Source organism: Synchiropus splendidus, chromosome 13 (assembly GCF_027744825.2).
Source record: "Synchiropus splendidus isolate RoL2022-P1 chromosome 13, RoL_Sspl_1.0, whole genome shotgun sequence".
NCBI classification, from domain to species: domain Eukaryota; kingdom Metazoa; phylum Chordata; class Actinopteri; order Syngnathiformes; family Callionymidae; genus Synchiropus; species Synchiropus splendidus.
The window spans coordinates 2399668-2420957 of NC_071346.1; the positions used below are offsets into that span (position 1 = coordinate 2399668).

A 21290-nucleotide genomic window follows, 5' to 3' on the forward strand; every position below is an offset into this window, starting at 1 on the left:
CACATAGGTACAAGAGAGTTCAGACTGACTTGATGAATTCAAAGGGCACCGCCTACAGTACACTTTTTCAACTCTTTCCAGCAATACATTTTCTCCTTTCCTTCCGCCCGGCTGCAGTGACGGATCCCACGTGTCTTGGTGCACGCATGTCCTTGATTCAAAGAAAGAAAAGTTTTCACTCCTTAGAATTTACAGCTTGAATATCAAGGCTGCAACCTTTTTTGCTGCCAGTATCACGACACACCAAACCCTCCCCCGACACACGTACACCAAGTCCTTCCATGCCAAAATGACAGAATACACCAATAACAAAAAAAAATAGCCAGAGTCATAAGGAGGGATAAAGCGAAGAGTTTTCAGCCGATTGGTTTTAAACCAGCAGTTGAACAGCATGAGAAGCTATGGTGACTCTGAGGATGTACGGCGGTGAAGAAACGCCTGTCGGCCAAGCTTTAACAAATGCCTGAAATGTCTGGGATTCCATGGGAAAGGCTCCAGTAGCTGAACGGCGTGGGTTCGCCGGGTGCAGCTCCATGAGCCTGAGTGCCAGAGCAGTTAAGTCAGCTCAAAGAAAAGGACTCATGGTGTGCTGAATGGGGTGGGGGCGATTTAGGCGAGTAGAATAGCCTTCTGCATACTGGACTGTGAAGGGAGCAAACTAAAGAAGTACAAGAAGCACGTCTTTTACGGATTGTTCGCATCCTGTTGTCTGTATCTGATCACAAATGGGCTGAGATAAAATTTCAGACTCTTCCATTTGGTGTGTTTGAACCGTACGTCGGCAGCTTTCTGTTTGCCTTTCAAGAGTTGTTCCGACTTAAACTGCAGCCAAGACGAGAGGCTGAAAGTGTCTGGGACGCCGCTCCCTATAATCCACACAAGTCAAATTGTTGCTTCTTTGAATTTACCACCTGCTTGCCTTTCTCTGGAGGCTTTCCAGGCGCATGGTGCAGAGGCAGCGTACAAACCAGACGGATAACTCAGTGAGGGGATTATAGCTCAAACACACGAGCGGGAACATCATGAAATCCACAGCAGGAGGTAAACAATGTGACCTTAGGTGAGTCCACGACGTTTTGATAAACCAAAATTAATATGAAATGGAAAACCAGGTCACCCACGTGACCACAGAAGCTCAGTAATTGTGTAGACGGTGTCAGATGAGGTGATTCAGGCGGCCTGCAGGTACGGCAGTTGCTACTCTGGGGAGGTTTTCAAGTCCAATTAGGCAGGACACCACGAGGCAGACCAAGGACTAAAGCTTGCGTGGTAGGTGGGAAGAATGAGAGTTAAAAACATTCCTTTGCCTCAAAGACCACCTCAAAACCCTTCATTATGCAAGTCGTATTATTCGAGCTGTACTTTTTTGTGGGCACCAGAACCATAATATTTGACAATGATTTGACTACACTGTTAACTCTGTGATTTGCATATAGCCTGTTTGCGAACAAACACGTGATGAGAGAGGGTTAGGAGTACATAACTCAGAGGAGAAAAGAACTTCATTCAAGGGTAAGTCATAGTCATTCCAGGCCAGTAATGATGGAACTACACGTGATGACAAGAGCACCACAGACCAACACAATATGAATACGACTGAATAAAACAAAACTGAGTGAATGAGTCAATTTGGCCCTTTAAGAACATTCTGTTTTACATTTTGGATGCTGTTGCAAGTTAGAACAAAAAATAAAAAAGACAATCAGTAAAAAATGAAGTAGCGATGGTAATGTCACCGAGTGAAGTTCAAAGGTCAACCCTTTATATCTTCAACTCCACATCCCCAAGTGGCCTATTTACAGTTCTCTGTAATCGTACACAATGGTGGACACGAGTTTTATTTACATCATTAAAGTAAAAAGCAAACATTATTTTGATGACTGGATAAATAATGCATCACCATGTTTCTTCGTCTGGGAAGTGTAAATAAGTAAAAATGACCTTTGAACTTTGCTAGTCAAGAGCATCCAGACAATATTGTCTTGTTAACTTTTGAGGTGCCGCCATTCCCACTTCATCCGTCAATTCACTTACATTACTGTAAAATGCTAGTTGAGATGTGTATAAATTGGCCAATACTATGCGTTTAAGTGCATGTATAATAAGTAGAGTGTAGTACGCAGTTTGCGTGTCTGGGCAGCCACCTTCAGATGATGTCAGTGCAGTTTCGCATGGGGGCGTTTTCATATCAACTTTTTAAAAGCAATTTTCAATACAAAACATCTGTATCCTTGGAAACATTGGCTCACATCCTGAAACAGAATTGGTCATACGAAATTTGTGTGGGTGAAAAACAGCAAAGGTATTTTGGAATATCGTGTGAACCGCTCCAGCGTTTGGGTTTAGGGCCCTATCATTTCACTGGTTGTTTAACTTGAGCGGGGACAGCATGTCACAAAAACTGTGGAGTTCAGCTACCTTTGTTTCCCTTCCATCCCCGTGAAGGTCAGCTGGACAGAAGAAGTGAACTTAATATTGCAGAAAAGACGGCATGAATGGAAGAATGTCAAAAACAGAAGGAATGACTCGTGTCATGTGAAGAATGGTGGGACTCTGGAAGACGTTTTGTACGGTATGTAAAAGCTATATGGTCCACCTCAGACTGTTGAAGCTCAGACTAGTGCTGCTCAGCCCTTCAACAAGGACAGTAACGTAAAGAAAAAAAGAAGAAAACGTGAGGATGATTTACTGCCAGCTGACGTTTCCTCATGCCGTTATCGCGGCAGGGTTCACTTCCATTCCAAAATAATAAGAGGTTGTTACTGTAGCCTTCCATTTCCCCTCATAGGCAACTTTAACTAGCAGCTATGTTTGTCCTCCCTGCTGCCCATTTGACCTCCAGTCGGTATTTTGGTCACATGGAGGTGCGCAGAAACGCTGCCCCAGACGCAAGCATTCACTCAGAACTTCTAAAAACAAACTGACAAAGACAGGAAACAATCGGGAAAATCACTGCGTACTTCCACAACTGCAACTGATGAAGGTCGACTTCAAGGCCAGCAGCGGCCGGTGCATGCGGGAGCTGCGGCTGTGACGCAAACCGAGGTCACCGGTGTAGCGGGACCCAATTGGCCCCGAACCCTCCATGCCTTCTCAAGCCCGTGACAACCGGTGACCTTGCTTTTCCGTTCTGATAGCACCCAAGCGAATGACTGATGAGTTCATAGCCACGATTACAGCACAGTGTTACGCTGCTGTTTCCTAGCAGCAAGACTAAACAATAGTGGGCCACTCCGTCAGCACACTCTGGACGGCGGTGCTCCAGAGTGATTTACAGCGCCTGTCTGGTGCTGGTCTCACACACGAACATGCACACTCACACTAGCATGTGATAGGTGCACAGATACGCGTGGTGTCAGGCAAGGGGAAAATTCTAACATCCGCATAAAGAACGGAAGGTCCAACGCCGGGGTAGTCACCTGACCCGCCTCTGATAACATTCCCTGCACAACTCATGTTGTGACAGGCTGCAGGAAAGAAATGGTTATCTTGACAGCCAACACAAGCTCACGTGCTGCAAGGCTTCGGCCGCTCAAGGAAGCTCAATAGATCTGTGTCAGCTTCCTATAACGCACCATAAATGTGAGCGAGGGCAGCGTGACATTTAGCAGCGGGCAGATAATAGATCACACTTTATAATGTGTTACATTTATGAGGCAACACGCTCGCTGTTACCGTCTTTAGAGGGAAAAAACACAGCTGTGAGCGGACTGGGGCCATACACAGCAAAGGCATAACAATCACACACAAAGACGTGCATTTTAAACTAACTTTTAGATTAGGGAACATATTAACCACCAATAAACACACCACTTCCTTGTTTATAGTTGAAAAACAGTTTGTAGTAATTCTTAGTTCCCATTCCTGAGCAGAATAAATGTGAATTATGACACTATAAGGATTAATAATTACCTAACATTGGTTATGACAGATTTAACATTTTTGAACATCTCAATCCTTTTTCAGAAAACAAATTGAAAAATTGTATTTCATTCCATTCATCCACAAAACATCACAACACTTCAAAGTTAATTGAAGAACCAGAAATAACTTTTTTTCTACAGAGCATCAATACACTGCACCACTAAACCTTTTGACGTCCCACATTCAGAGGACGTCTCTTAAAAACAAAATTGAAAACCAGCCGAGAAGAGTCTTTGGCCTCGTGTACCGGTGCTGACTGAGGACTGAGGACATGTTCAAGAGAAGCTCTGAACAGTAGCTTATGATGCAACATTCATGTTTGAAAACCTACGTTTAATTTTATTATCATTTTCATTCAGAAGGACAGATAAAGGTTCAAACAGCTTCCGGTCAATTATTTAAAGGCTCAAGAGATTTAATTCTGTCCCAGTTAAGTGATTAATTGTAAAGCTCCTGCATTCAATTCCCGCTTATTCACCAGGTTTACAGACGACGACGTGCTACAAGTCAGGAACGACGACCCGGGTGTACTGTCTGGAAAAGTGTTCTTGGCGAAATCATCAAGGTTTATTTGTGATGATAACAGCCAGTCTGTTTCAGTCACTGGGCCAACAGGATGCATCCAATCCAGTGGAAAGGAGGGAAGAAATTAGCAGTGGCTTCTCTGGTAGGAACTAAATTACCCTTGTTATTGAGAGAAGAAAAGGAAATTGGTTTCCACTCCAAACATGGGACTGAAGCCAAAGAAGCCTTGTGGTCTGCTCTTTGTTTTGTAACTAAAAGTGACCTACTATTGCTCCGCTGCCTCGTCTTCGTACGCACTTGAAATGTAAAGAAGCTCTGCTTTTGGTAAGGGATGGTGTCGAATGACCAAGTCGAAGACGTTTACAGTGAAATAAAAAGCATCCTGACACAATAAAAGATCAGATGTGAGCAGAAGAAACAGCCGGACTGGTGCTTTGTCCCGCTGCTCCAGCTGCGTCTTTTCATGTTTCAGAGAAAGTCTGCAAAAAAACCACAGGTCCCCGACCACAGGACCACAGGCCCTGCCCGAGCGCAGCACCGGCCCATGACTGGAGATTAGAGGCTGCCTGCGAGTCGCTGGTCTTTATTCATGGTTAGCAGGCACACAATTAGGAAGTCTTTGCTGGTGAGAAAACACTTCCACCTCATGAATCAACTTCATCATCTCGCTCTTTAACAGGCCGCCTGGGGTTTGGAACGTCAGGATAATCAGTTGGGAATTTGATAGTGGTTGGGTTAATGTGAGAACGGAGCTCCGACATTACCAGCGCTTCCATTCAAATCATATACAGTCAGGCAAAGGTGTCGTTGTCGTCGCTATCAACTGCTAAAAGTTAATCAATACTCATCTATTTTGCATTCACCCACACCTCGGAGAATGACTGTGTGAATATGGAGCATATGACTCAAGATCAGGGGAAGACATCAATTGAACTATGGAGGCTGCTGATGCAGATGAGTTTACAAACCATGAAAACAACCTTCCCCTGACTGACTTTTTAAAGAGTAATACGAGCTAGAATTGCCAAATAATATTCTTTAACTCATGTATTCTGACATAAACTCAAGAAAAACATCATACTAAAGGCTTAAATAAAACATAAAAAAAGACAAGAGAAGAGAAGATTGTTTTTAGAAAAATAGATTATTTGAAAACGCACACAGACACGTTACATTTTCATGTTTTGTGGGGACGTCTTTCCTCAGCCTCTCCCGCAAAACCTAACCATCCAAAACAAGTAGCTGACCTCAACCAGGACTCTGAACAAAACTTAAATTCATTATAATGCAACAGTTGTTTTGAAGTTTTAATCCTCAAATTGAGGGTTAAACCTGTCGGTACCAGCAAAAGGTGCACGAAAGTACAGCTATACAAGGATGCACATGTACAGAGACACACAAACAAAAGCACTCTCAGTTCAACCAACATTTCTATTCGTCATTGAACTTGTGGGGGGCCAAAAATGAACTCTTAAGGGGCCTAATGTGGCCCCTGGGCCACACATACACTGGCCGGTTGAAGAGAAAAGTGTACTTCTACTCCTATATTTAAGAACCTAAAGATCATAGCAGAGTTCCTGAGTGGGATGGTTCGGATTTTAAAAACCAACTTGACCAAACTCTGGTTTGTATGATTCATGCAAGTAGTATTTACAGTTGGAACTATTTTTAAAATGTCTCACCCAGTTTTTTTTTGGTTTTTTTATGTACTTCTGGTCTGGGCCTCACAGCTGCTGCTCCGTGGGACCCCTGACCATCACTTTAACATCCTTTATCAACACATTTCAACAAAAACAATCAAGCAACAATGAAAAAACTACAGTAGAATCCCAACTCCACATTCAGCGCACTCTCCTAATGTTGCCTTTAATGAAAGCATTATTTCTTGAATGACTTCATTTCGTGATTACCGAAGAAAGTTTGTGAAGAAGAAAGTCATTACTGGAAAACCACAAACAACTTAAGCACCACCAGGAATGAGGAACACGATAGCATCTCATTCTCGGCTTTAAATTGCTTCTGCAAACAGAAAAGTTGAGTAATGACGGCGCACACGAGGACCTGAAGCAGGAGGTCTGGAGTGCTGAAACGTGTCGATCAACAACACCAGCGGCGACATCATCCGTCTTGCGAGAGTAAACAGTCTAACTGGTGAGGTGTTGCGCCACATTAGAGCACACTTCCAGCAGCCCTGACAAAGAACTTGGCTAACGTTACCAGACCTGAGCACATGACTTGGCCCTGACATTTCAACACTAAAAAAAGGAACACAACCGACATTTGGCACAATGACTTCTTAGTTCCGTCATCCATTCCGACCTGAACAGAGAATTATTTTTGTTTCAAACAGCAGCCCTCATGGGCTTCTATTTGGTCCAAATGCAGAGGTGAATTCTGCAAATGCTAGACTGGTTAGACGTGTAGAAAAGGCAGAGTGGAATGGAAATGATGTGTTGATGGAAAGTCTCGGCGAGGAACCACACAAGGAGGTACTATTGCCGCGCAGAAATGTAAATCGTCTTAACAAAAGCTCTTAAATTGTGCATTTAAATAAAGCAAAGAACAAATGAAGACATGGGAAAAAAAGCTCACATTAAAAGGAAAATGTTGAAGACATTTGGATGCAAACAGAAGAAGTGAAAATAGCCATTTCTGGGGCTGGATTTTTGCACCCCCACAAAGCGACTTCTGTCAGCAGAAGAGGGAATGAAAAGGTTGCTTACTTCGTTGACACTCCTTCTGCGTCCAGCACCGCTCACTGAACTGTCCGTTGATTGTGGTGGCGTGACACTCGATCTTGCCGACGGCAGTTCCCGGGCACACGTTTCCGCACTCCCTGTCGTTCTTGTTGGCCACGATGTAGTTGTCCTCCACGGAGTCAAGGATCTTGGACCAATCCAGAGTGGACAGGTAGCAAAGGTCCGTGTTCTTCTCGATCCGCACTGCCCCTCGGGTGATGTTCATCAAGCTGTGGAGGCCGAGCTCTCGCAACTGGAGCATCTCAAACACCACCAGAGCGTAGTTGAAGAACAGGTTGTTGCCTCTGATGACCGTGAGGTTGGGGAAAAGGTCGCTGAGGCTCTCCAAACCGTACACTCGAAACAGCAGGAGGTAGTCAGTGACCACCATCAGCTTGGGGAAACTTAAGTTCCGGAAATCCTCGGGCTTGGTCTTAAACATGAGCAAGATCTTCAGATGGCCTTCGATTACAGTGCAGTTCTCAAGACTCTTCAGGTGGGTCACATCGTTTCGGATGTCCTTGCTCGGACAAACTGCAGGAGAAAAGAGAAGAATCGATCAAATCATGATCAAGCTTTTCTTTTTTACACTCCATATAATCCTGTACCCTTGAACCTCTGAATTGTTTGACAGCATTTATTCACAAGCAATACTTCCAATTATACATTCAATTCTTAGTTCAAACTTATGACGGTACATATTTGCCTTCAGGGAAGCGCCATTAATTCTATATGTTAATTTGCTTTAACTTGAAGCTTCAATTTAAATGTAGTTTTATTTGAATATTCGAACATTTTGAGAGAGTTTACGAGCAACGATGCAAATGCCAACAACCGCTCCCTGGAAAATAAACTTCAATAGTTCACCAACAGCGTCATGATTTCTCCTTGTAGCAACTAAAAACGCTCATACTTTCTGCTAATTATGGCAAGGCTCCTTCTCACTCCCCCCAAAATAAAACTGATAGAACAAAGTTTGTGACGCAACAACAAGGTTGCTCTCAGTTGGTTGCGAGAAGGCACAGTCAGACGCAGTATCTAAAACTGTGTCACAATCCGACACCCCACCGTTTTGACCAATCCATTTCTGCAGTGGAAAAATATTTGAAAAGAAAAAAAATATTGCATTATGAGGATCAGACGTATTAAAATGAAGTGGAAACATTGAAACAAGTGGAGAACAGTGCATCACGGAAGAGGACATGATTATGGTGGTTTTATGTGCACAGTCATTCAAGGGGAAAATCCTAAAATAAATATAATAACTAAATTAGGAATGCGTCCATTGTTCGCTGAATCTAAGTCGAGCATCCGGCTGCACCGTATGAGGAGATGGAACCAGTGTGGACGGCTGCAGATTGGCGCGAGATTTAACTTGCGTTATTTTGTCTGTAATTGAATAAATGTCAAAACTCCCCCCTCTGCTTCCTTGTGTCTTTGTCAGGTTGCTTCTCCATTGGCTTGTTCCCCCCCCAAAGAAATCCTGGCAGAAACCTGTACATAAAACACATCTACTCCTGAACACCACAGTTCCCACGTCACACATCATTGGCAGCTATTGATGGATCACAACCTGAGCAACCGTCACTTGTGGAGTCTGCCACTGTATGAACTGGAAAAACAAGGTTGGTGAGGCCCGACGGGGTTTCAAGAAACAGAAGAGAAAATAGATCAGTGGGTAATTAGAAGGAAATTTCACAGTAAAAAAAAAAAAAAAATGTGGCTCTGATGAGGTCCAGACCAACTTCGCTGACATTTTGTTTAGCAACCACATTTCTGGCGGGGTGCCACCGTCAAATATGGCCAGCTGTCATCAGATAGAAGCTGCGCTCATCCTTGGTTATGCCTGCTTGATTTGTGGGGTTGCTCCTGAAACTGAAGCCCATAAAAACATGACCTAATGCCTTTAAAATATATACGTGTGTGTCGGGAACAGAGGCACAAACGGCCTTGTATTTAACCCGTTTGTGGTTTTGTCAGTTTACACACCGACACAGTTTGGTGTTAAAACATTGACAGTTTCACGCAGGCACTATATAATGCATTTTATGAAGTAGGAAGGACACTGATGAGCATCAAGTTGTCACGCATCCATATATCACCGAGTCCAGAGACGGTGAGAGGACATCACATAATTTCAGGGACCAAAGTGTGGTTTAAAACTACTTATTTGTTCCACCAACACTCCAAAACCTCTGCCCTCTATCTGTAATAAAGGGGTCTGTGCACAGCTAATCCACCCCACAAATCAGACCAGGGAAACAAAATAGAGTCACAATTGAACTCATTTTGTCTCTCTAAATAAATAAATGATTAAAACCGTCAGTGTTACACGAAAATAAACTGCCTTCTACTCCTGTTGTCAATTGTTTGATATTAAGATTTGTTCCGTTACAGTGGCAGAACAGGACATCCCAGGCGCCGGCTTTACACTTCAGCAGCTCCGTTATCAGCTGAGCAGTAATGTCTGTTTGCCCACCCGTCCACGACGGATTCAGGCTATAGGTCAGCTGGTCATCCACGTGGAGAAAAGGTGAAACCGCGAGGTGTTCGCCTCTTTATGGCCGCGGCTCATTTTACACTTCTGTTATACAACTCGCTCACAGTCGCACATCAAGGCACAAGGCCGACGGCAAACAAATGACAAATGATCTACTTTCATAATTAGAACAACCATGTTGAAAGACACGACAAACACCAGCGAAGGTGTTTGTCGTGTCTTTCAACAGGACTAGTCGACAAATAGAGACTAATTTAGTAGGTGATTATCGTCCACTAGTCACTGTAGCCCTTATTCGTGGAATATAATTTACGTCGGTGACATCTCTAAATAAAAAAAAAAAAAATCATATTTCTGAAAGAACGGTTGCTTTCATTTCACAATGACTGCTACGTCACATAGCGGAAACCCTGCACACTTGAGTCATTGGTTGAAGGACAAACTAGCGGCACGACCCAGACACAACTAGGGGGGAACCCGGAAAACCTGAAGTCCCATTCCCCCCTCACCACGCCATGCTTTATGTGCTCCATAAGAAAACCCAGAAAACACTTGCTAATGCGAGCGAAAACAAAACATTTCAGCCAGTTGTTTTTGTACGTCCGCCAACATGATGCAGAGTTGCTGTGGCGAAATATCACACCATTCTTCTGACACCTACAGTCAGAAAAGTACAGGCCCAAACCCACATCTACAGACTAATATCCAGGATCAAAGTCCAGATCCGTCATGTGAGCACCCTGTTTTTAACTGACTACTCTGATAATATACCAATTATTTAACTTTCGTTACTAACAAAACAAGAAACAAGCAGGCTGCTGCTATAATTCCACCATTTTTACTGTGAGTGCAGAATAAAGTATCCTGTTTGACCGACAAAAAGTCCCTTTTTGTGCTGTGTTTTAAAGATAAGTGTCTTTCACAGGCGGTTTAACGTGAGACGTCTTCTGTTTTTCTGTTGTCTAGCTTGTTTTGGTACGTTTCACCTGGAAGTCTCTGGTCTTCTATGTTAACTGCAACAACCAGCCCTTAAGAAGCATTTCTTTAAATTATAAAGATTAAGGCCACTAAAAAAAAAACCACCTGACTGTGAAGAATAATGTGACAGATGATTTTTGCTTTTTAAATTCCTCCCAACAATGATGTCCTTCCTCTTAGCAAAGGAAAATGCATCTATAATTCAATAGCGAAGCGCAGAGTAACCCCAGAAACGAAGAATGATCGGGGGCGATGAGTCCACGATTCTATCAGTGTACACTTACAGCTGGGCCAGTATTTTTAGAAGCACATTCCCAATGGAGAATCTAATACACACCAGCAGCCCTGATAGTGGCTCTCATTGGGAAACTAGAACATGGTGGGCCTGGTGTGTCACGTCGAGAGTCGGAGCAGAGCAAGCAATGGCCTTGTCCACCACTCCATGTGTTACCATTTAGAGTAGGAACAAAACTTTGGCAGTGGTAGAAGACAAACACACTGTAAAATACAGTCTTGGTGCAGCAGCCGAATCGCAGCAAAACAGGTGCATGGCTGCATCCTAATATGAGGAAGCAGAAAGAAACAAAGGTTACAGGATAGAGCTTCATGCACAACCTTGCCGGAGCCAGACGAAACTGAAAACACAGCCTGTGGTGCCTGGAATCATCAATTAGTCATTAGAGAGCCAGGCTCTCATTGACCGGCCGCCATCTCCACCGCTGTTCTCACCTCCGACACCCGCGCACCAAGAAGACTGAAGAACCCAAACCCCACTAGCAATTTCGCTGGGAATTTATTGCATTAATATCTCAGAAAAAAGAAGCCGAGGATGTAAATGAAAACATGAAGAGGGAGGAGTGACCAAGGAGGACGATCTAGATCACTGAAGGTGGAGGAGTGGATGCCACAGACACTTTTTTTCTATCTATCTTGATATATTAAAGCCACTACCGTGTCAATAAAATATGAGAAGAGAAATTTTATCACAAAATACTGCAGTACAGTCGCTCCCCCAAGAATCTGTTCACCACAGTGTCACCTCCACCCAGAACAGGTTTTTCTTGTCCCCAATATCAGTACCTACACTGACGTTAGCCATCATTCTATCAAACAGAGCAAAAGAGAAGCGAAACCTTTTTTTGTTTTGACATCGTGCCATCCAGCAATTTTCTATTCACCTTGTGACGGACAGCGACAACAATCCTCGCTGCATATTGATGAGGCTTTTGTAAGACTTAATCCTCACTTTACTCTCATAGCAGATCCGCTCACACCTTCTTCCTGCAGGTGGTATCAGGTTTAACCTTTAGTTAAATAGATCTTTGGGTTCCTTTTGTTCCGTTAAGCGTGGGATTGAATCAATGTGCCTCTCAAGCAGAAGGTGGTGAGAGAATGATGTTTAGACAGTGCAGGGATTATAATTTGTTCCGGGTGCTGGTAAAGACAGACCTTCTTGATCTAAGACATTAGAGTCACAAAAGAGTGACAAAAAAATGATATATTTTTGTGACTCAGCGAGCTCTGCCAAGCGGATTGTGAAAAGATTTACCTCCCCATCCGATATCATCACATCACACAGACCTGCATTAATACTGGCACCTTGCTGACACTGGGAGACCGTCTCTCACCTGAACTCCCTTTCCTTATTCACCAGTCTGTGGATCTAGACCACGAACTGACAACAATAAACATTATCAACACTTGAGTCAGTGGATGCACAATCACAAATGGTACATTATTTGCACTCAAATCAGGGTTTCTGCCAGGTATTTGTGGCACAGTGGCGCAGCCCTCCAAACATAACACTAACACAGCTACTTTAGTGAAACTGATGTTTAAGAATTCACTTTCATGCCGCATTTTCACGATCAACACCTCACTGCAACTCGCCACACTCCGGGGAAATAAAGCACAACTGGACAGGAAGTTGAGATGGCAGACAAGACAATGGCTGTGTCCCATGTCTCCCCCTAACACTAGCACTTGGTTCTCAGCGCCCTCCACTATGAAGTGCCCTCCACCATGAAGTGCCCTCCCACGACCAAGTGAAGTGATTGACTTCCCTAAGAATTGGGACAACACTTAAGACTTGTGATGTCACGCGTAAAGACAGCGTGTCATTGGCTGCCGTGTTGTGTTACGTTTCCTGCATATCCAGTGTTGGAGACGTTTTGGAAATGACAGCTCCAACGTTTCTGCAACCTCTTGCATCGGCGCTGATCATCTCACTTGGTTTGGTGAACCAGTGATAGATGTGCTAGAGGTATGAGGATGCTAACGCTAACTGTTGAACATCCATGTTGTATTGTTCATGTTGTGGGACACTGTCGACCATTCGGGTCGCTAATGTGATACCAGAGAAAACGGAAGAGTAGTCCTGGCTACTAAAATGTCCCTGTTGTCCAACATTGTTTTTAAATGAAGTCCTTTGGTCTCCTGGACATCTATCCACACATCATATTCCCACCTGGTTTCAAGTCAGCTCCTGAGCTCCCTGGGTTTGAAGGTATCATTTCAAGTGGTGAACAGCCAGTGAGGAGGACTGGGACACACCACATTGACACGTGACGTGCAGAGCCCAGTGTCAGGGTGAGAAATGGAACACAGCCAATATATAGATCTTATTATGGTCCCTACATCTGCGCACAGATATAGACTTTATAGTAAACAATTCATCCACTCAAACATAAACACTTGTATAGTGTTCAAACTTTATTGTTTGATTTTAATTGCATAAAGTTTGGTGTGGAAGGTACAGCTCCAATATGTTCACCGTTTTAGGGTCATGTAGCCTCAGCCATTTCTGCCCGTCCTGACCGAGTCTTGTGCACAAGACTCGGTCAGGACTAGTCGACAAATAGAGACTAATTTAGTAGGTGATTATCGTCCACTAGTCACTGTAGCCCTTATTCGTGGAATATAATTTACGTCGGTGACATCTCTAAATAAAAAAAAAAAAAATCATATTTCTGAAAGAACGGTTGCTTTCATTTCACAATGACTGCTACGTCACATAGCGGAAACCCTGCACACTTGAGTCATCAATTTGACCGTGTCGAATCTCAAACCCTTTCCAGCACGAGGACCATTAGGAAAATTGACAAGCAGTGATGAAAATCTCAGGTGCCAGCACTTTATGAATTAACTCCATGAATAATTAAGTTAGGAAAGAATCCAACTCTGCAGGGCTGCCGCTGAAAGAGGGTCCAGAACGGTGCACAAATGACACTGCGGCGTGACAAGAGCATTCTTCTGATCAAGTACCAGATCGCCTTAAGGCCCTTAACATAAACCTGCCAGCAAAAGAAAACCATTTCTGAAGTCCGTCAGATGAGAATGCTTGTCGACAGCCGATGACCTTGCTAATGCCATTTTGACAAGCTGCAAACAAGACCACATTATACCTAGCAACTGTACATACAAAGTGTGGGATGAGATGTTCTGATAATAAATCTGGCTGCCACAGGCACCAGCCAGACATTTGCTCACGGTAACAAACAAACTATAGATCTCTATGGTTTCCAGTGGCCAGCACCGTCTGGACGAGAGAGACATATTTAGTGACAGCAAAAGGGCAAAACAACCCTCCATATCACCCTTTATGACCACTCTTTCTTCTTCATGTTACTAGTGGAGCCATCTTAGCCTGTATTTATGGGGCCTCCATATGAAACTATAAAACTTAATAAAAATGTCATCTTCATGAGCATTTTAATTCCAATCTTTGTTTCAGGACTGAATCTGAAATCGTTTTCACCGTTTCTCTCCTTTACTGTCTTTGTGTTTGTACTTCCTCCCAGCTATTAGCATTCATATACAGTATAAGGCCTCAATTATGTACTTTTCCCAAGCCATGCTTTCGGCATAAACAGAACATTTGCGTGTCAAGAAATGGGGATTTTTTTTTTTTTTACATGCGTAAGATAGATTTTTTTTCTATTTTGTCCCCCCCATATTTTTAAAGTTCTCCCATAATATTGAGGCTCCATTTTTATTTATGCCTTGTTTTTTTCAAAGTAGTCACAGTATACAGAAATTGAATCACTTAGCCCAGCGCTACGCGATGAGGACAGTTTTTTGACTGTGTATATCATGTTGCTACCTGCGCTAGCCAGTTAAAGGTGGCTAGTTTATTATCAAGTGGCCCTGGAGTGAACCGAGGCCCCAGTAAGTGTGGAGGAACACAAACATTGGGCGATTGCGACACTTCCCCTTTCAAGGTTTCACTGTTTGGCTGTTTTCCTACTAACTGCAGAGCCCCAAGATGCCGAGGTCACCAAGATACACGGTCACCGTTTTCCAACTGTCGTGTGATGTAATCCACTCTGAGGAGGGCTATAAAACTCAATCACTCATCCGTCAAAAACAACATCTTTTCCCTTTGTCGTGGAACAGGACGGTAAAAAACTGTTTTGTCTCAGGAAAAGCTAGACGGCATGCTAGGAAGTGTCTGAAGTGTGTCAGCTTGTACTGTCCATAAACGTCTAGTCAGCACAGACAGGACTACAGAAGCTTATCAAAGCGCCAGCTGCTTGGTCAGAGAATCACAGACGCAGCACATTAATAAGAAAATACAGAACATAAAGGAAGACATGAGGAGGACAGGTGGGAGTAGGTGGACGCACGCGAGGTTTGGTGATAGCAAATTCAGAGAGAAGGAGGAAAGTCATGGAGGTAAAGGAGGTCGAAAAGTTCCATCAATAAAGTCGGAATTCATCTTAAGGTGGAAGGCGTTTCGCTTGACAAGAAGTTTCACGTCCGGATTCCTGCCCAACAATAAAGCGTAGGTGGTGAGGTAATCATTACCTTCACAACAACAAGCTCATTTCATCTGAATAGGATCGTGGTGTCAAGGACCTGGCATCAAGAGCTTCCTTGTCAGGTGTCTGTGTGGTCATGGGGGGAGGGAGGGAACGGGCACGACGCAGTTTATAAACGTGAACCTGTCAACCAGGATTAGTCGGCCATTGTTGTGTATGACAAGTGGAAAAATCACTCCTTTGTGTCCACGTCGAAAACACTCATGACTCCCGTACGTAAGACAGTAGTGGCAGTTAGTGAGTATTGTTTGACTGCTTCAGGAGAGAAGGAGGCGGGGGGGGATAGCTGGACCTTTCCGAAAGACATGAATCAAAAGTGCTGCCTTCAAGCCCCGCTGTGACCCGAGAGACACTGAACACATTGCAACCTGCTGTTCGAGGCGCGTGACAGAAGCTGCCGACGAATCATTGAGCAACCATCAATACGTCCAGCCGAACTGTCAATCATGCATTTACAACACAATTTATGAGACCTCCTCACTTCTGAATTGATGGCGTCAACTGAGCCAAAAGCGAGTTCCACGTCACAGCGTCTTACCCTGCGCACCCACACTGAGTAAAGTACTCAAACCTTCAACAACTGTACCAAACACTCCAATGATTGAAATGAATGGGGAAACCTTCAACTCCTTCCTGAATCCACAGGACAGGAGAGGACCCCACCAGAATCCCAGCACTTCCAGGTTACCCCAATTCCAAACAACCCTGAAATTTTCAGGAAAATCCATTCACAACTTAAAGAGCTATGGTGTTGACAAACAAATGAATGACCCAACATCTGCGAATAAACAACTCAGTGTTTATACAAGTACAGGAAAACTAGAGCAGAGGTTTTATGAGGGTTTGTCACTCATATTGATATTTGTTGGCCCAGGACTCGTGTCAAAATGTCAGCGCAACACACGAGGCAGCGTGACACGTCTGACGCAACTGAAGAAGATAATCCAGAAACTTTTAACCGCCGCACGTTCACACCGCTACCAAATATAATCTTTCTTTATTAAGGGAATTTTTCCATCAAGCTGAGCTCGGCAGCAACCAACAAGTCACTCTGAAGATTTCCTGACCAGACCAGCTTATGAAATCGGCCAGTGTGAGGCCCAAGTTCCACTCTTCCCCTCTGTGGTTCACTCGTGTCTGAGAGGAGCGGGAGGGGGTAAGGCACTGCAGCGCAATTACACAACTTGCTTTTGATTTACGTCTTCAAATTCTCGCTTAAACTGGTTTGATGACATCGTTGGGTTCACCCACAGAATCCGACCGACGGAAGGCTCCAATATGTTCTAGAAAACGCCATAAAAAGTCGACATTTACAGCAACCTGGGGCTAATCTGAGTGCAGGAAAGACAGAGGAGCTGTTAATCTGTCTGCAGAACAATAAAATCTCTGTCGCTACTTTTCTACCCACAAAACATAGAGCTCAGATCAAGCTCTGACACAAATTAATAAACAAGTCGAACTTGACAGTTATCGCAGCAAAGCATGAAAAGTAGTCATTAAATTCTGAGCTAAAACTGAACCAATTTATATGACAAAACAGTAAAGGTGTCCACAGACTCAAAGTGCGTGTCATGGTTTTGTCAACTCTAAGAAGCATGATTTTAATACGTCTCGACACATCGAAAAGAGAAAGGTTTCATAGTTACAGTTTTCACTTTTTTTGAGAACAGTATTGAGATTCACAATTCCATTATTTTTGCTTTGCCTCAACAACTCAAATGTATTTTTTTAATGCATTCATTCATACTTTGTTGGAATGAATGAATGAATGTTTCAAGGTGTGAAAGTTTAGAAAACCATCACAGATACACAGCTGACACAACTGTAAGCTTGTCTTGCATAAATATATTAAAGAAGATAAACAAAACCGTAGACACTTGGCTTGTATTAAGGGAAAGAATCAATCTAAAAATATGTGTTTTGATTTTAATTCAGCCAAGCACAACAGGTGCCCAGAAGACTCCTGCGTTTGAAAGTGTTACTGTGGCAACAGCTACTGAGTTCATCTCTGTTAATGTTTATTTGACTCAGATGTCTGTTTTGAAAAAAAGTATTTTTTACAAGTATGTTTACAGCTTCTTTTTATTTTCAGACGAGGACTTGGCGTGTCAGAAGGGGAATGTGCTAGGGGCGCGGCTTTGGATGCCCTGTTTCAAAATCCAAGTCTGTCGACAAGTCGTCGCTCTTTATTCCGCGCGTACGCAGTAAGAGGCGAGCTAGCTGACGCTAAAGGACCCAGAACATTTCACAACATAGACTTTAAGTTGACTAAAATGAGAGGAAACATACTTTTCAAACAGCATTTCGAACAATTGACTTGTAAAGTTTCAAAACAACAACCGTCAATATTGTCAATGGTTAAAGCGAGCGGGGCATCTACACTGAAGAACATGACAAATTTGACGCCTTAAACTTCCAATCATTATTGCCAGTATTGTACCATCGTCGAAGTGTTTACATGAAAAGTTAAGTTTACAAAACTTGCTGAAAGCCTTTAAATCTGTTGAGTATATTGGTGTTTTTATTTTTTGCTTCTTTGGTATCAATAACAATAGCTGACACAGGGGAAAAAAAATCAAAATTGACGGACATTGTGACGGCCTGTCTCCAAACCTTCGCTAAAAGCCTGTCAGCCGACGATCAAAACAGCCATAACCGTCACCAGTAACACACACAACATTATTTTAAAGTGAGTTTTCTTGAGCTGTTCTGACATTTTAAGATTAAAGACATCTCAAAACACTATCTAGAGTCACAGAACTGCCGCCACAATATTTGCATACAGACAGGTAACTTTGTCATGAGACGAAAAAAAACTGACTTTAGATAGATGAAGTATTTGAACCATTTGCTCAACTGATCAAAACACCGTAAAACAGTCAGTGTTGTGTTAAGGACCTGTGAAAATGTCATGTGTTATTGCAAATGCAGCCATTCGCTCTTATCAGCCGAGCCTCTCGGGGGCTATAAAAGAGAAGTAGTTGGGATAAAGACGGCTTATTGTTGCATTCTTTCACTGACCACAGCAACACGCCAAGGCTTTGCACAATAAACAAGCAATTAAAGTTGGAAAAATTCTCAGACTTCAAACAAAAAAAGGGAGAAAAAATGTGTTTACAGTTCCGGCAGACTCAAACAGACGATAAGTGTTAACCTTTGTCCCTTACACGCAGCGTCAGTCTACAACTACTGTGGCTGCTTTTTATCAAATCGACATCATTGACAAAACAGGGAATGTTGTTTGGCAGAGGGAGCAGGTTGATCTTTTTTGTTTTTGGTTGGGGGGGATACTGACATTTACTCTTATGTGGACGTACATAAATGACTAAGAAAATATCCGATAATTACTTATTTTTATTCAGTTATTGCAAATATAAAACAGATTTTGCGATCATGTGTAGACTGGGGTTGAACGAAGTAATTTCTCCCGTATTTTGAATTAAATTTTTTATACTTTTATTTATTTTTATCAAATCGACATCATTGACAAAACAGGGAATGTTGTTTGGCAGAGGGAGCAGGTTGATCTTTTTTGTTTTTGGTTGGGGGGGATACTGACATTTACCCTTATGTGGACGTACATAAATGACTAACAAAATATCCGATAATGAATTATATTCAGTTATCGCCAATATAAAACTGATATTCACGTGTAGACTGGGGTTGATTTCTTCCGTATTTTGAATGAAATTAAGTCAAGTTGAGGACGGTTTTTAAATGCACATTGAGAGATAGGGTTGACACAAAGTTTTGCAGAGAGACGTTGGAGTGGTGCAGTCAGATCAGAGCATTGAAATGTGAGTTGAAAAAGAAAGAGGCACCTACTTTCTCCGTTGGCCCGATGACAGCTCGTCATGAAGCAGGCTGCGGCCACAACAAGCCCCCAAGTGCGGAGCCACATCACGGACCCTGGCGTGCCGCTGGTCGGGAGAGCACTTGGACTTGCTGCGAAAACCTTCAGGAAATTGTTTGGGTTTGGCGGCGTGCGCCGACAGGTAAACAAGAATAAATAACGTACATTCCCGGAAGATGGGCGGAGGAACGAGTCCAGCGTGTTCGGTCCAACACAAGCTAAAGCTGCTCCTGCTAAAGTTAGCCACTCGAGCTCGGAAGAGCACCAAACCACGACTCCCTTGCGCTGATAAACGTTTAAAAAAAAATCACCGGAAAGCCAACGTGACCGCTCCGGCGTTCACGTGCGCCAGTGGAAGGAGCGGTAAAGCAGATTTGTCGTCCTGGGAGAAGCTAAGCTAAAGCTAGCTGTCAAGCCTCGGTGCTCCCAGGCCACAAGTGAAGTTTGCGCTGCTTCAAAACACGCTCAGCCACGGCGCCCTGGCAGCTCGGACTCGCTTAAAAAAGCCGCAGCGCTGACCCTTGTGCGACGACATGTAACGCCGGAGAGTTTTGGAGTGGTCGGTAGCCGAGTCGAAGCATGCGTGGCGCAAGGTTTGCGCCTCAAAAATCCGGTAAAAGTCCTCGAAACATGCCCGAGTGCTGGTGCTGCAGAGACCTCGGTCCCCGGGAGAGACTCCAGCCAGGTCCTCGCTCGAGCAGCAGGGACTGACACGCTCAGCGGCGCTGCTTCGTGTTTGGCAAACACAAAACCAACGGTCCCATGGTGCGTTCACGTTCCGCGCAGGCAGGCAGGCAGCACCGAAGCGACGCTTTGGACCGGACTCCAAACAACGTGGGCCACACAGAAGCCGAGCTGCTTGTCCTTGTCTTCTCGCCCAGACAGAGGTAGATTGTCTCCCAGGCTCTGGTGGATCCCCGTCTTCCCAGTCGCTCCGCCAGTAAACAAACCCTGCCAGCGAGCCAGATGGGCTTGAGGGGAAATACGGACTGGAGCTTATTGGATTAGTCAACAAAGTGATCCAACTGGTAACGCGCTTTTCACGAGTAATCCAGTTTCTTCCTGCAGAAACTCGATGGCGCTTTGCAGTTTAATATCGCTTCTTATTGATTCAGTTTCTAGGCGGGAAAAGCACAAGGTCCGCTTTATTTACCCGTAAGACCTTTTTCTATGTCAATTGAAGTAAATTATATTGTTGTATATTGTCGGTTTGTTTGAGCGTTTTAAACTAAAGTAAAGAAAATAACTTATTAGAATTATTTAAATGTATTAAGGAAATAATCCTATAATATATGACAGTAATTTAAATAATTCATAAACATTGTCCATGAATTTCATCACATTCGAGAGGCTTGAAATAAAATATATATTTGGCAACTCATATTGAGTAAAAGTTTTATTCCTTGAATCTTCCATCAACCTTTTTTTATTAGGTCAACTGTGCAGATTACTGTAGATGAAGCGCTGTAATCTGGTGGTGCACTTGACATGACTCACCGATTCAAGCCCCTGAGGGCCACATTTGGCCCCCAAGCCTTGTGTTTGCCTCAGAACATGTGAATACCGTTCAGGCCATGTGTGCAGAGACGCCTCAATAGCTCCCCTGAGCCAAGAGCAACAACAAGTTACGATGGAAGTAACAACAATAGATGACGATTGCGCCGAGATGATCACAACAATGGAGATTATCGCGACGAAAATAGTCACAATGGGAGGAGTTGGGGCTAAAGCTGTGCTTGCACCAGCTTACGCCAGATTCACTGGAGTGAAGATGGATTTATTTCTATGTCTTCTTTGATTTAATTCACTTTTTAGCTGAGCATTAAACCTTGTTACGTGTTGGGTGGACTGTGATCAAACATTGAGACTAGTAGAGGGCAAAATAAAGAAAGAACAGGGAGTGATTTCTATGCCACATGTGATGGAAATGTGTTGCATTCACTTAAAAAAAA

The 21290-nt window shown here is 43.5% G+C and overlaps 1 protein-coding gene across 1 annotated transcript in view; it reads right to left on the reverse strand.

The window, feature by feature from the left end:
• Positions 1 to 20333, reverse strand: part of insra (insulin receptor a) — a 44298-nt gene extending 23965 nt beyond the window's left edge. Inside the window, exons 1-2 of the mRNA XM_053884437.1 lie at positions 19311 to 20333; positions 7173 to 7721 (exon numbers count right to left, since the gene is read on the reverse strand). Coding sequence (XP_053740412.1) covers positions 7173 to 7721; positions 19311 to 19386 — 625 coding nt within the window. The 5' untranslated portion in view covers positions 19387 to 20333. The remainder of the gene's footprint in view (positions 1 to 7172; positions 7722 to 19310) is intronic.
• Between the last annotated feature and the right edge of the window lie 957 nt (positions 20334 to 21290).